The following is a 13,409-nucleotide window of genomic DNA, read 5'->3' as shown; positions in this document are numbered from 1 at the left end:
GTTTCTGTGTGTCAAATGACAAGAATTTCTCATCTGTTCTTTCCCTTACCTCACAGCAAAAGTGTAACATAGTTGATATTGTTTCCTGTTTTGTAGATGAGGAGCCAATGTTTAGAAATGTTAAGACATTTTCAAAATATTAAAGAATTAGTAAATGGCACAGGCTGGATTTGAAACTCAGTCTTTTTCCTCCAAAGGTCAAGTTCCGAACCACTGTACCATGTAATTACCAATATACATGGTTTCAAATGTACTGTTTTATTAGATGCTTTCTACTTGTCCTTTAAAAAAAACCCCAAACTTTGCCTTCTTTTGAATTCAGTGAATAATCTTTGTCATTTTATTTTTCTCTGTATTAGTTTGACAGATATACATTCTTTACCTATATATTGTGGTTAACTTTATTTTTAAAAAATCTATTCCTTAAATATTACGTACAATCCAAACTTTAACCAATAAACTTTATGCTCCTCGTTGCCAATGCATGGTTCTTAGAAGAGTTTAAATGTTAAATATCTACATATATATATCCATCTATATATCTGTCTATCAGTACACACACACATTTACATTCAATCATTTGGAGAATTCATTGGATTCTTTACACCGGTTTTTTCAAAGATGTCATCTGGGAATTTGCTTCTACCATGCCAGTTGTTTGGTCTAGTTTTTTTTTCCCCCTTAGGGAAATCAATAAAACAATTCTTTACAAAGTTCTTACCCCCAAAAGGCCATCTTTATTTTTTAAACATTATTGCTTGCAAATATACTGCTCACTGTCATTGAATACTGCCTTTTGTTTTCACCAACAATTTCACGATTTTCACATAGAGATACCATGGATAATGTTTTTGTTTTGTTCTAAATTTTATTTAGGGCCACAAATGAGGGTTGAACATGTATTATGATCCCATAATTTAAAAAAAATTACTTGAGTTTATCTCCTAGTTATTTTTTCAAAATTTTTTTAATAGTCACAACATATATACCAAGAAAGAGAACAGCAGATTATTCGTAAATTTTAGGGACATTCTTGTAACTTTGTGCATATAATAAAACAATAAAAAAATAAAGAATTGCTGGTAGAAAGCTCATTCTATTCCTTGTGGTTTCATTAGTCAATACTTAGAATTATGTGTGCATTCGCCTAATCCACCTTCTATCCTGACTCAGTCTTAACCTCATGGGACCTTGAATATTTAAATACAGAATTCTTTCAAAATATTGGAGATATTAATACACTTTAGAAAATTTCATTTGTGTGTCTATATATCTATCCAGGCCCTTCATTCAGCAATGTACATGACATCTCCTCTTAGATAAATTAAAATAATTTCAAACTAACCACATCTAAAAGCAAGCTCATGATCTTCTCTTCTAAAGACATTCTTCTTAGAAAATGTATTGCCAACTATTAAATTATGCACCAGAAACCTTCATACCTCCTTGCTTTCTTTCCCATCTGTCCAGTCAGCTATCACGTCCTGACAATTTTCCCTCTTGATTTCCTTACATCTGTCCACTTCTCTCTATTTCTACAGCCATCAGTGACCTTATACTTCAAAATACATTTTTTTTCTAATTTATATTAAAATCCTACTTGACCTTCTCAAATATTGTTTTGGTTCCCTCAAAATTATTTCACTTAAGCTCCAAGAAGGAACTTGTGTCTATATACTAGAATATACCACACTAGCTATTGATCTATCGTTATGTTGTATACATATACAGCCAATGTTGACAGTAATGAACACTTACTTAGCACTTACCGTGTGTCGCACACTGCTCAAAACACTTTACATATTCTAGCTCATTTAATTCTCACCATAGGGTAGATGCTATTATTTGTCCTCATTTTATAGATTGGGAGAAACTGAGGTATAGATTCTGCCCAGGAGCACAGAACAGTCAATCTGGGATCTGAACTCAGCAATTTCATCTGCATTGTTAATATTCTTTACTACTACATGAAATCACCTCTCAATGAAGATAACTCTTATGAGTTAAAACTCTTCAGTGACTTCCAAATTGTTCCTAGGGACTACAGACTCCTTAAATGTTCCCTGGAATATACTTCTCTCATAAAAGATGGAATTTACTTCTCATCCTTTATACGTTTCCTTAACTATTATTTCTTTTTCTTTGAGTGGGGGGTCCTGAAGTATTAGGATGTTCCCAGGCCAGGGATCGAACCTGTGCCACAGCAGCAACCAGAGCCCCTGCAGTGACAAAGATGGATCCTTAACCCACTGCACCACAAGGGAACTCCTGAACCATTACTTCTTTAGGGAATCCTTCTTTCAAATTCCTTTGCACCACACAGCTCTCTGTTAATATCAGTTATCACAGATGACATTTTATGTGATTTTGTGATTATTTAGCTAATTCGTGTTTCATCTACTATAGTGTAAGTTGTGCACACTATTATATTCCCTGTGAGTAGTGTAGCCTAGTATACATATGGCACTCAATACATATTTTATGAAATAAAGAAAAAACAAGAAGAAGAAAGAAAGAAGGAAGATGAAAATGCATAGAATTGAAAAGGTTTAAAAGGACTATTTTATAACTTTTCTTTCAGATTAGGGACTCTTTATATCATTTCTTTTTTTTAGATTGAAATAGAGTTGATTTACAATATTGTGTTAGTTTTGGGTATACAGCATAGTGATTCAGTATTTTTGCAAATTATATTCCATTACAGGTCATTAAAACATAATGTGTATGAGTCTCTTTGTTATAGCCCTTCTCTTGAATCATCTCTCTGAATAATTTTAGTGGTGGGCAACTCTTATCTCAAGAAAAGCTGTTTCCATCCCTGGGTAATTCTGATCAACTATGAGAAAATTTGTCCTTAGCTAGAGCTGAAAAATGATCCTTATAAATTTTACTCATATGTTCTACTCATTCTTCATTTTGGAACGTTCTGGAATATGTGTTATTTCCTTTTTCACATGGCAGATTTCCAAATATTAAAGTTACTATGTTTCTTTCAACATATTCTTTTTCCCAGCCTAACAATATCTGATTACCTGTACTTTTATGACATAATTTTCCATGACATAATTTTCTGTATTCTTTAACTTCTTTTAAAATTATTATCCTTAATATCAATTAATTTGATCTGCCTTCAGCCAGCATTAAAAAAACTGTTCAATATATGTTCACTGTTTTTTCATCCCAACCCCAAATAAATTTTGGTATGAAACTACGTGGGCAATACTGCACATCATATTTTCTTCTTATGAATTCTCATAACAGAAAAACATTTTAAGTTTCTGAGAAGTCTTGTATTAAAATAACATGTTGGATTTTAATGTGGTGTTTCACAAATGTATATTATCCTTTTTCTAGGTAAATATATATATATATATATAAAATTTGTCAGAATATTGTCTGGAAAATATATATAAATGAATATATTATTATACATGAAACATTTATTGTGAATAGCATGTATCTAACAAAATCAGAAGTGTAAAAAAACCTTACTTTGCTACTTAACAAAATCCTGTTTTGCTTTGTTTTATTTTGACTCATGAAAAATAGGTTATGTTACATCAGGTGATTAGAATATAAATTTTTCTTATGTTCACTGGATAACAAGGAAAAACAGGTAAGGAAAAAACATTTTAATATATTCATGCTATAAAAATGGAAATAATTGTTACTATAACAGTTTTTTATTAAAAATACAATCTTAGTAAAATTTGTGAATAAGCCTCCTGAAATAAATATTTTATTTCTGTTTTGTTAGAAAGCACTCACTCTTTTTATTTAGAAAATCCCCAAACCACTGGTGAATATAAGATCTGAACAATTTGCTTTGATTCAAGGGGATTTCAAGTGTTAAAATGCTAAGATCCTGGAGTAATGTGTTATAATAAATCTAGGACTTCTTTAATGGCTAGAGTACACTGTACCACATTTAAAGACAGTAGCTGTAAGAAATAGTACTAAACTAATAGTGCTATTTGGTTATTTGGTATTAAATGACTAGAACTTTCTCTAGAAATTCCTACCTCCTGCTAGATTACTGTGTTTATACTGTAAATATAGTACCTGCATAAGCATTTTGAACATTTGCAAACAAATATATCCTTTCTATTATATAACAGTGTATTTCCATTATTTGATGTTAGTAAGCTTAGTGAAAGAGACTAAAAAGGAATCATCTTTGAGTTGATAAACTATCTTAACTCTGTGTCTGTTTTTCTTAATTAAAGAAAAGAAGGCTGTGATAACATATCATTGGCAAAAGCAACTTTGAATAGGAAAAAAAATAAGCTGTACAAATAAAAACGGTGGCACCAAGCATTAGAAAGTTGATTTTTTTTGTCTTTAGCCTATGACTAGTAACCAAGATATTATCTCCTTAAGTAAATTTTAGACTGTTAAAGACATGTTTAAATAATGACAGCCTGAAGGAGCCTGAAGCAGTCCATTAAATCCACTGGGATTGGTGGTTTGATCTCATTTCCATCTAGACGGAGGTAGCGAAGATGAGGTCCATAGCTGAAGGAATCTTGTTCTGCAGGCAGGGTGGTAGGAGATGTAGGGCATATCACAGAGACATTCACATCTGTGGGGACAAAGGGAGCATGAATGAATGAACTGAACACAAGCGATGAAGGAAGGGAAGATCAAGACACCATGACAACAGTTCTATGGAAGGTCAGGTGGCCAGGTCTGTGAAAGTGGCAGGGAGACAAACCTCTTTTGTATAAGTTGGAAGTTACGTGTATCTGTTTGATGCAAGTAACCCTGAAATGTACAACATGCGTGTAGTCATCTCAATTTATATTTTGCTGTACTTAATGTAGAGTGCTAGAAAGGACGTATGCTTAAAAGCAGTGAGGAAAACAAAGGTGTATGAAATATGTCACTGGTCTTCTTCCTTTGGCGCACCAGAAAAGGCATGATTAGATTACTGTAGCAGGAGAAAGGTAGTATTTAGGCACTAGAGGTAGAAACAGTAGTTCAGAGCCGTATGAGAAAGATGGATAGATGCATGAGTGGAGGGAGGAATAGATGGATGCAAAGGTAGAAAGTCAGCCTATTATTAGAGAAAGTGCTAGAAAGGTACCTTAAAAATGCAAAGCATTCAAACTAGTAGGACACGACGACAAGCTTTTTTTAAAGGCATAATTAATACAGTAACTTAAATATGTGATACTTGCAGAAAACAGTCTTGAATCTCCATACTTAAGCGTATTTAATTGGAAAGGAAACATTTGCCCAGAATCAAATTACAAAAATTCAAACCAGGAAATATCCCATCAGCCTTTTCACATGGTTAGAATGTGAGAAACTGTGCACCTGCCTTGGATCAGAGCCCCTGGCATCAGTGTCTCTACTGAGATTTAGGAGCATTCAGGAGAGAAGCCCTGTTAAACCAATAAAATTCAAAGAAGTGTGCATAATAGTTGATCTCAACCATGAATCCATTTGCTCCCTTTAAGTCCAATTTTGAAACTGTTTTGAGCAAGAGATCTTCCTTAGAAGATAAGATCCACCTAACTTTGGCAATGGCCTTCTTTTGTGTCCTGTTGATGCATACTTACTCAAATCATATTGAAGGGTTTTATGCTTACAGCAATGATGCTTTGCTCTGATCTTATGCCATTTTGTAAGTTCCGCTTGCTAAAAATAACAGATTTGTGTCCAAGTTATTTTCCTTCACATATATTATCAGCTTATCATCACACAGACTTTATTGGGCAATATTATTATTTTGTCCACCTGGGCATTGCTGAAATAGTGGTTCAGACATGTGTACCATGCATTTCAGTAAGTGGCAGAACTGAGTCCCAGCCCAGTCCTCTTCCTACAACACTGGGTCCCTTGCCTACTGGAGAAATTATATCCTTTTTGATGTGTTCTGTCCTTATCCTTATCATCCACATAACTCATAATCCATGCATGTCTAAATAAATAGAATATAAAGACAAGTATTCTAAATTTAATCATAGTTTTATAAATTAATTATAATGTTTCAAAGATAGCACCAAGAAGTAACTTATTTGAACAGATAACATTTTGTGTGTGGGTGGGTTGGTTTTGTTGTTGTTGTTGTTGCTTGCCAAATTTAAAGTCGCCTAAGGTGTTCGGAAGAAATATTTCCAGCATTTTGGATAAAAAAAGCTCACTGTCCTATAGATTCTAAAAACTTTCCACATAAAAGGTATGTTTCTTGAAAAACACTTTATTAACAACTAGGGTAGATTATGTGGTAAGAAGAACTAAGCACTTTAGCAGTTATTATAATGCAGTGTGATATAATGGTGAGCCAGGGATTCTTGCCAGCAAATGTCTTCTTTTCCATTTATTTTCTTGGAATATAGAAATGGCCATGCTTCATATCTACGTAAAGAAGCAAATAAATTAATTTCTCTTTGTTGATGTTGCTGTGAAAGTGATTCTCACCTCTCTTGATAGACATTTATTTTAAATCTTATATTCGGGGAATTGAAGAAAAATGTGTTAGGACTATAGCGTAGGAATTGGGGGGAAAACACCTAAAATGGGAAACCTTAGGCTCAATCCTGGTTACTACATTTACACTCTGTCCTTGGAAAAATATCCTCACCTAAATGAGCCTCAGTTTCTCCTTGTTCAGAAATGCCTAATAACAGGGCCAAAAGGTTATTCTGATGAATTTGTGCTTCTCAAAGTGTGGTCCCTGAACCAGCAGCATCAATACTACCCAGAACAAGATTGTTAGGCCCCACCCCAGACCTTCTGGGTGAGTAACCCAAAGGCTGGAGCCTGGAAACCTGTGTATCATAAGCCCTCCAGGTGATTCTGATGCACACTAAGTGTGAGAATGATTGGAGAAAAAATACATATATATGAACTTCAGAGAAAGCCTCTCTAAAATGAACAGAAGAAGAACAGAGTCCTTCTATTCTTTGTGTAACTTTGTATGACTATATAAGTACCTAGCATAGTGCCCAACCTGTACCTTTGCTACCTCACTCCTGAAAACCCTCATTCTCAAATTCCCAGGGGAATCCCCATTCACAAACAAGGTTCTCTGTGGCATCCCTTTAAATTTACTTCCTGCATCAAATGCCTATGAGATTTCTGTTGTCAGATAAGGGATGTGATTGTAGAAGCACAGATCTTTCATTAGGAAAAAAAGATTGCATTTCTTTAGGTTGATATTGGCTGGGGGATTATTTAGTTCAGTGAAACAGATGCAGCTATTAAAATTTTTTTCCTGTTGCATCTTTTGCTGTAACTACAAGCTAAACAATGTATCCCATCACCATGGAAAAATTATTGTTGTGGCAGAAACCTGCTTGTTAGTTCCTGGATTTTATGCTCAAATATGCTGTTAGGGAAAAAAAGAAAAATATTGAATAACTGAAGAATACCCAGTGGAAAAATTCTGTTCTTTTAAATGGGATGTTTATGTAATTATTTGCTTAAAGAAAACTTTCGTGAGCAGTGGAAACCAGGCAGCATAGCCTTCTGACAATTATCTATGTAATTTTCCTAAAAACCACCAACTGATTCTCACTTTGGGAATCTATTGTATAATGTTGTTCAGAAGTCTCCTCTAGATTATCTTCCTAAAGGCCTTGTGCTAGGGTGGAGGATGCATGGCTGGCTCCCAGGCTGGCACCAGTCCCCCTGTGGCTGGACTATTGTCCGCTTCTACACCAAGGTCAGCCTGGTCTGACCTTGTGAAGATGCTAAATTTGCCTTTAATGTCTCCATCCTTTTCATTTTACAACCACGCTTCCCTTGATGGCCCTCTGCCTCTAAGGTACTTTGTACACATCTCTCTCTTTCTTATCGAAAGCTATTTTCAGAAAAGGAGTGGATATTCTATCTTATTGATTGCCATTAGGTCTAAGGAGTTGCCAATTTTCAAGGACAACTGTTTCAATTTCAGTTGCATAAAGTCTCACACTGCAGTATTGGGTCCAAGCATGGTCCCTAGAGCAGCAGTCTCAGCAATCCCAGCTTCCTTAGGGAACTTGTTATACATGCGAAGTCTCAGGTCCCACCAGACCTATTCAATCAGAAACTCTAGGGTGGGGTCACCCACCTGCGTACTCTAAAGTTTGAGCAATGTACTGATCTAAAGTAGAAACTCTAAGTTGATGATAGTCATTAGCTGTCCTATAGTTTTTAGGACAGAGGTCCCTTCCTGATACCTCCTAAGTCCCATTCCTTCTATTAATATTATTATGAGGTTGTTTGTGTCTGGAATACTTTCTTCTGTAAGTCTACCCAGTGAGGCAGAAATATCAGAATCTCCCCAGAGTAAAAGAAGATAAAGACCTTTCCCCAGTAGGTAAGAGCCCTCTGTAGATACTAAACTCTACTTTTCGATCTGCAACTTGAAGATTTGACCTTCTTGGTTCATTGACACTGCCTGTGTATGAAAATACACTAAAAAAAAAAAAAAACAAACAAAAAAAAAAACTAAGGGCCAGAATTGGAGGAAAAAAACAAACATTATTGATAATATTAAAGAAAATATAGAATAACTTTAATAACCATCAGTATCTTAGTCAAAGACACACCCTGATGGTTACTTACTTTTAATTTTGTTATGATCCAGGTGAAGGTGCTGCAGGTGAGCACTGATTCTGGGGACTTTGTAAGTCGATTGTGAGACAGTTGAAGATCTAGAATTGATGATACGTTAAAACCACTAGAAGGGAGGCCAGCATCTGATAATTTGTTGTGGTTTAGTCTCAGGAAGGCCACTTTAGGGATCACATTAAAATAATTTTCTGGTATCCCTTCAATGGAATTGTTGTCCAAAAAGAGCTGCATTGTATTGGCTGGTAATCTTGGGGGCATATTCCTCAGGGCGTTCTTAGCCATATTTAGTTGCATGAGGTTCTTGAGTCCCTTAAAAGTGTCTCTTTGAAAGGCATTGTCCAATAATTTATTGTGCTGCAGGTCAAGAAGGGTCAGGTTCTCCAGATTGCTGAAGGTCCCTTGAGGAATCCTGGACACCTTGTTTCTAGCTAATTGTAATTGTTCTAAACTTCTTGGCAATGGAGAAGGTACCTCCTCTAGCTCATTATCTTCCAGAAATAAGAAAAGCAGCTTCTTCAGTTGACTCAGGGCTCCTTTTTCAATCCCATAGTTGGTTATTTTGTTCTTATTTAGATTTATCCATCTCAGCTGGTGGCATTCTCGAATGGCTTCTCAGGAATGGTTTCTATCAGATTGTTTTCAAGATAAAGATACCAGATTCTTGATGGTATAGCAGGGATTTCTTTGAGGCCTCGGTTTTCACAGTATAAAGCAGTTGGGAAACTTGGGGGACAGAAACACTCCCTGGGACAATCAAAGTCATGCATAGTCCAGTCCTCTGGATCATTTGCCTCATAAACCTGCCTCACACTTCGAGTCCAGACACTATCTGTTATGAATAACACCCAGATGATGAAACAGATTGGGGTCGCCATTATAGTATCTGGAATAAGGGATACAACTGTTAGATTTTTAAAGATCTTGACCTTTAGAGGGTTGCATGCAACAAAATGATCCATAAACATTTCTTCAGAAGGGAGAAGGTGAAGATGTATTAGCATTTTATACAGTCATCAACAAACACCCCATTTATACAGTAGGTACTATCTGTAAAGCATTTTTGCAAACACTGAAACTGACTCACCAAGTTGTAACTTTCTGGTTTTAACCCAATCACAATGAAAACCAAGAAACAGAAAGCAAATTTAGGAACTCTAAGTGCTTTTCCATTTCAAACCATTTAATGCAAGGAAGTTAACTGAAACCCAGGGCTGAATACACGAGTACAAAAACGTGACCTTTTAATAACTCAAATTAGAGTCAATGTTGTTCCTAAGAATTGGGCATATGCTTTTACTTTTACTCCTAAATGAGGAGAACATCTGGATGAAATTTCCCAGGCTCTTTGGCCCTTGCACCAGAGAAATGGTAAGTTCAAAGAACATTTTAGCAGTTTTCGGTGAAGGAAAGTTTTAAGATTTGAAGAAAAGTGTGTGATTAATCTTTTGCTCTCTTGCTCAGCTTCTAAGGTAAGTTTTATTTTGGGATTCAGGGAAAGACCTCTGATATTGTAAGTATAGGATCAAGTTGTTTAGCCAAGAAATTTGGACTATGAAACCCTTTCTGTATATGTACAGATACAGACCTAGATACAGATATACATCACACTTACATAAGTAAGTGGCATTACCATGGTAGATAAGAAACCAACCAAAGAACATGCTTAGGTTACAGGTGGATCTCCATATTTTTCAGTATGACTGCTAACAGAGCATATAGGTTAACACTTAACCTATATATGATACATTTAAAAGATATGAATCCTCCCTGTGCAGTATCAACAAGGTTATGGGAACAAAGAACTATCCTAACTTGAAAAATATGTATCTATATAACAGTAACATTCTGACCAATGCACAGTTAGTTCAAATACTTGATAATAAGGACCAAATAAATTGTACTGATTCCTTAGGAAAAGATAAAATCAGCTTCATTTATGAAATGCTGATCTTTCCATTTTGCCATTAAATCAGGGAAATGACAAGTGCAAGGCTGCTTCCGCAAGCTGTCAAATTTCTTGCAATTGCAGAATGCTGCTCTGGTTATCTTCCAACAGAGACAGATTAAAACATTTTTTATTTTTCAGAATAACGATTTGCTTTAGTTAGTGAAGCTGTAACCCTGCCTCAGATGAATCATAACTTTGAATTCTTAACTTTAAGAGTTTTGAAAAGTGTAAAAAAGTTTACCTTGCTGTCCAGGAATGTGTCGCTGGGTCCTGTGTCTGGGTCTGAAGTTTTCTAAAACCAGTTAAGGAAAAAAAAAAAAAAAAACCTTTGACTGAAAGAATTTGTTTTTATTTTATGCTGTCAAGCGTCCTATGAGAAAAACATTAAACCTCCTCTGTCTGACCCGTCACCATGAACACCTTTGATCTATTGTTTCCACTTTGACAGAGCTTCAGAAGCCCGCTTACCTCAGTTTTCTTGGATAGTCTCCGTGCCTTTCTATTGGTCACTGCTCATTCATAGTAATGGATTGACCCGGGCTCTACTGTCGTGTTTTTATGAAGCCTCCCTAATATATATGCATCAATGGCTCCAACTTTAACCCTTCCAACAACCACAGCCCCTCCATACCCAGGCAGCCCAGCACAGAAAATTTTGACTTTAAACTTGGAAAAATATAACAAAAATTCAGTGCAGTTTTTACTCTGAGTTCACAGTCCCAAAGATATTGTAATGCACTGATCTGAAGACCTGATCTAAAAGCAGTTTTGATTTCAAGTACAACAAAAACAGATTTTAAAGCACTTTTCTCTAGATTTTTTTAGGTGAATACAAGAAATAAAAGCTAATGTCCTGTTTATATGGAAATATTTGATTTATTTTTCATATAAAACAGATTGCTGGAATCCTAGGTAGATATATTGTTTTTGATTAAGGGGAAAAAAGAGACAGAGAAATATATTTTGAAAAAATTAGAAATGAAATCTAGGAAGCTATACGTGATGCTGGCACTAAATATGGTGTAAGGCTTTGCTTTATAGAAATAATTTTTGTATCTCTGTTTCATATTGGAAGCTTTGTTCCAAATAATCATTAAAGTGAGATTTTTTCCCTCATTATAACATATGCTTTTGCATTTATGCTATTACAAGGCATTCTGTTGAACTGCTTTTTCTTCTTTAACACATAATTTTAGAATAATGTGTCTTCTGGTTCTTGTATTTGAGAAAAAGAAGATATTATGCCTCTTAAGGAAAGACAAGAGTTCCTGTTGTGGCTCAGTGAAAATGAGCCTGAAAATGAGGATGTGGATTCAATCCTGGCTTTGCTCAGTGGGTTAAGGATCCCATGTTGCTGTGGCTGTGGCCTAGGCCAGCAGCTGCAGCTCCGATTTATCGCCTAGCCAGGGAACTTCCATATGCTGAAGGTATAGCCCTAAAAGCAAAAAAAAAGAAAGATAATTTTCGAAAATCTTATTTTCAGATAATATGCTATTGATTGATTGTAATCATTTCGTTTTTCAAAATCTATCTTATTTTGAGACAAGGAAATTGTGTTGCTATGACTCAGTGGACACTGCTCACAGAAGTATTATCAAAGATACACTGCAGTGAAGCGGGGAGTGCACCAGCCTCAAAAAGCCTTTTCCAAACCACTACTTCCTTTCCCCTAAACAGTTAGTTTTGTCATCTACAGCATTGCACCAAACTACCTCCCAAGAGGGGTCCTAGTTTGTTATAAATGTTAGCCCTTCTGTAGTATTAACCCTATACTCGCAACTGGAAAATGCCTTCAATCTTAAGGGCTTTTATAGCCCAAAATCTAGTAGTTCAGACGTGATCTCTTGGTAGCCCAAAAGACACGTTCTTATCATATTTTAAGAAAAAAAAAATCAAGGGTTATTTGCTTTTGTCACAACAAGGCTCTTCTCTCTCTATTGCATTTTCCCTTTTCTCTTTCTCCTGTTTTTCTGAACCCTCAGGCTATAAACAACAGATGATCTCCAAATCTGCACAACCACCTTCAGCTACTCTCCCATTTCTTTCTTTTCTTTTTTAGCCAAACTCATTTCAGTCATTTCTTAATGCTAACAAATGCCGCTCCATGTCCACTGTAGGAAAATTAGAGTCATGCACCGGGTGCCTCCAATCTCCACCTTCTCTTCACCATTCCACCATGACTTGCCCACCAAAAGAGGGTTTCTAACCCCTCTGCTTCCCTAACATTGATCTGACAGGGAAACCAACGGCAATCTTCACGTTTACCAGTCTAGTGAGCTCTTTCAGTGTTTAGCCTACTTGGCTTATGACTTTTGGTGATGCCGACCCACTGCTTTAATGAAATGTTTCTCTGACTGCATTCTCTCCTAGTTTCTCTTCCCCTTGCCTTGTGACTTCTCTCCATCTGTATTCTGGAATTCTCCATTTCTCCTAACATATTTTTTAGTTTTTCTAGCATTTAAAGCTTTTTGAGATTCTGAGGTCTCAAAGAGTTTTCAGTGATTCCGAGGTTTTAACCATTCCGTCTATAATGATGACTTCTGAGAATTTTTTTTCCAATCCAGCCTCCTGAAGAAAATCGGCTCTGGTCTGTGTATATCCACCTTCTTTCTAGACATCTCCTCTTGCCTGTCTACAGCCATAAATCTAAAATGAAATACACTCTCCCCCTTTACTTTGTTCTTGTCACTTTATACTTTTGAGTGACACTATTATCTGATTCAATCGCCTAAACCAGAAATCTGGAAATCATTCTCAACTCTTCCTTCTCATTTTGTGAGCATATGATAACAATCACATCTTAAGGACCCTGGGAGACATGATATAAATAAAAACAACCATCTGCAATGCTTGCCAGGTTTGGTATCATTGTTTCCAGACTAAAGAATAGGATGTT

The 13,409-nt window shown here is 35.8% G+C and overlaps 1 protein-coding gene across 1 annotated transcript; it reads right to left on the bottom strand.

Moving 5' to 3' along the window:
• On the bottom strand, positions 3,402-11,447 carry KERA (keratocan). Its single transcript, XM_001927128.5, is given in 6 exon segments — positions 3,402-4,582; positions 8,557-8,613; positions 8,616-9,158; positions 9,161-9,448; positions 10,755-10,805; positions 10,982-11,447. Coding segments are annotated over 4 exon segments (1,056 nt in total). The 5' UTR covers positions 9,441-9,448; positions 10,755-10,805; positions 10,982-11,447; the 3' UTR covers positions 3,402-4,406.

The sequence above is a fragment of the Sus scrofa genome, chromosome 5, assembly GCF_000003025.6.
Source record: "Sus scrofa isolate TJ Tabasco breed Duroc chromosome 5, Sscrofa11.1, whole genome shotgun sequence".
NCBI lineage: Eukaryota > Metazoa > Chordata > Mammalia > Artiodactyla > Suidae > Sus > Sus scrofa.
The sequence above is the reverse complement of the archived record's forward strand: the minus strand, read 5'-3'. Positions and strand labels throughout refer to the sequence as shown.